The following is a 2,831-nucleotide window of genomic DNA, read 5'->3' on the forward strand; positions in this document are numbered from 1 at the left end:
TATATATATATATATATCTCTGCATATAGTGCAGCCCTAGCGGTTACTGTTTCTTTAATACTTTAATAAACACTGAAATATTCCGATCGTTTTTGGATAAACACAAGTTCAAATACCAGGTCGTACCATTGCAGTGGCTGACGTAGGGGGGGTCCTTGTGTCCACGGCCTCCACGTCCAGGATGTACCAGTCCTGGTCTTCTTTGTCCAGCCGGGCTCTGGTCCGGACGGCTCCGCTGGCGTCGACGGAGAACAGGTCGGCGTGTGTGGTTAGTGTGTAGGCGACGTCGTAAAGGTCGCTTCCCGCGGAGGCCCAGACGGTCCCCACCGCCGCCCCCCCCGGCTGGTCCTCGGGGACGCTGAAGTTGTAGGAGGAGCTCCGGAAGGCCACGCCCTCCACCAGGCTGACCACCCGCAGATTCACCACGACCCGAGCTGCAACACACACACAATATCAAATACAGCATTTTGATTGCACTTGTAATGGAGTATTTTTACTTTGCCTTTGACCTTCTTTGGGTTCTTACTTGTTTTGTGGGTTTCTAGAACATGTTTACACGCTTTAATGTTCAAAAAAACACGTTATTTATCTCATGGTGCCCATGGCTGCTGCACCTGTATTCACCCCGCCCCAAAAAAAAGTACCGCCCGCTTTGATTGGTCAGCGTTTCCGTGTCCATGCAATCGGATTTTGGAGCATATAGCAGGTTTTAACACCATCAATCAAATCACCAATAAAGGCTTCTAAACCAATTATTACTCAACCGGACATGTTCCAGCAGGAATGTGAACCCCCAAATTGAAGAGAAATTAACAACATTGACAGCCAAGATTGCAGCTTTCCCTAGAGTTAGCATGTAGCATGTAGCTACATATGACAGGGTGTGTGATATGAACATCTGTCTAGAGAAGACGCCCTTACATAGCAACCCCGGCTCAGGATCACATGACACAGAGCAGAGAGCAGAAACAGTGGGACATCTGAGGCTTTTGCTCACAGGGATTTCTTTTAAATACGTTCACCTCATTTGTTGAAGCCTTCGATCAAGTTTAACATGAACCTCCGACCTTGTAACTTCATGCATATGTCGGAAAATACAGAAAAGCGTAATCGGTCTCCTTTAAGACTGACCTGTGGCGTTGAGAGGAGGCTGGCCGTGGTCTTTGGCCATGGCCGTCAGCACCAGGGTGGTGTCCTCTGTGACATCAGCGAGGTCAGAGGTCAACGTCACGTCTCCGCTCTCGCTGTTCAAGGCCAAATATGGTGAGCTTCCTGCAGAGAAACTACGACAACAGAGAGCAGAATAATCATCTTTAAAAAAAGAGATTATACCCATACTCCGGTTTCTTCCCACCATGAACACCCGCATGCTAGGACCACAGTTAAAAAATACAGAATTGTTACAGAAATGTTGATTTATGTGCATTGTCCTAATCAAAAAAATAAAACTACATTATAGACATAAAACATCCTTCAATAAATATATATTTGAACTGAACATAAATGTAGCCTTAAGTTTGTCTTACTTCTTCAAATGTTTATCTTAACCCTCAAATTGACCCGTTTCTAAGTGATTTATATCAGAAATATGGATTTCTTTCAACCGAATTGCCCAAAAATAACACAGATGATTCCTTTCCTTGAATTCTTTGAGTGTATTATTTAATCTTATAGCATTTTTTTAATGGTTTCCAAACAGTATCCGGACTAAACTTTAACGTCTACCCATCTGAGATCCACTCAACATCCTCTGATCTTAACTATTAGTCAAAATAATTCATAATTTCTCAGTTTTTTACTAAAAACATATGTATAATTTGATATAAATGAGGTTTGTTGACCATTAATTCCAAGAATAAGTGTAAAACCTGTTATTAAACCAGCTCAGTTTTTTTTTTTTAAAGCACCAAAAAGCTGACTGCAGTGTGGTCTAGCCAGACCCTCCTGAGCAGGGCTGTGGAGGAGGGTCTGGCTAGGCGAGTCTGTGTTAGGTTGAGTGTAGTACCATCTGCTGACCTGTAGGTGATCAGCGAGTTGTCCCCGGCGTCCCCGTCTCTGGCGTGCAGCGTCAGCAGCAGCTTCCCCTCCGCGGCGTCTTTCAGCAGGATGCTGCTGACGTAGCTGCTGGAGCTGAACTCGGGTCGGTGGTCGTTGACGTCAATGAGTCTCACTCTGACGCTGGTGACGTTCTGGTGCACAGCAGGGTTTGGTATATCTAATCATTATTTATCCTCTTCTTTAGGATGTTGGTGAAACTTGTTATTGCCTAACATTAACTTCAACTCTACTACCTCCTACTATTAGTTCTCTGTGGTTTCAAAATGTGTTTGTTTTCAGGTTTATGCAGAAATGTTTAAGTATTGCACTTCAGTAAAGTTGGGCGACTCACAGGAGACAAGCCCAAGCAGCAACAGAACTTTTAGTCCCTAATTTAGGTCACGCTCCAAAACCATTTTTCATGCGATCCGGGTAAAGACCCACATGCCCATTTGTAGTCAGGTTGTGTCAGGTTGACACACTGAAGCCTAACTATTAGTAACCCTTAATAACTCCTGAATTTAATCCAAATTGTCTGAACAAGGACAAAACTCCGGAGGATTTGTGTCACGTCTTAGGTTTTCATCAGTATTTTACATGCTCGTACTACAGCAATAGAACTTGACCAATGCATCATGAAGTATAGATTTTAGAAAGAATTGCTACGTTGTCGTTTAAAAGACAGTTTAAACGACTGATACTTTACGTTCAGGACATTAGTTACAGTGGGTACGGAAAGTATTCAGACCCCTTTAAATTTTTCACTCTTTGTTTCATTGCAGCCATTTTCCAAA

At 43.4% G+C, this 2,831-nt stretch overlaps 1 protein-coding gene across 1 annotated transcript in view; it reads right to left on the minus strand.

Moving 5' to 3' along the window:
• Positions 1 to 108: 108 nt before the first annotated feature.
• The window catches only part of LOC117952130 (protocadherin Fat 4), a 21,243-nt gene continuing 18,520 nt past the window's right edge, over positions 109 to 2,831 (minus strand). The window contains exons 20-22 of the mRNA XM_034884251.1: positions 2,017 to 2,189; positions 1,132 to 1,283; positions 109 to 434 (exon numbers count right to left, since the gene is read on the minus strand). Coding sequence (XP_034740142.1) covers positions 109 to 434; positions 1,132 to 1,283; positions 2,017 to 2,189 — 651 coding nt within the window. The remainder of the gene's footprint in view (positions 435 to 1,131; positions 1,284 to 2,016; positions 2,190 to 2,831) is intronic.

This window comes from Etheostoma cragini, chromosome 2 (genome assembly GCF_013103735.1).
Source record: "Etheostoma cragini isolate CJK2018 chromosome 2, CSU_Ecrag_1.0, whole genome shotgun sequence".
Taxonomy (NCBI): domain Eukaryota; kingdom Metazoa; phylum Chordata; class Actinopteri; order Perciformes; family Percidae; genus Etheostoma; species Etheostoma cragini.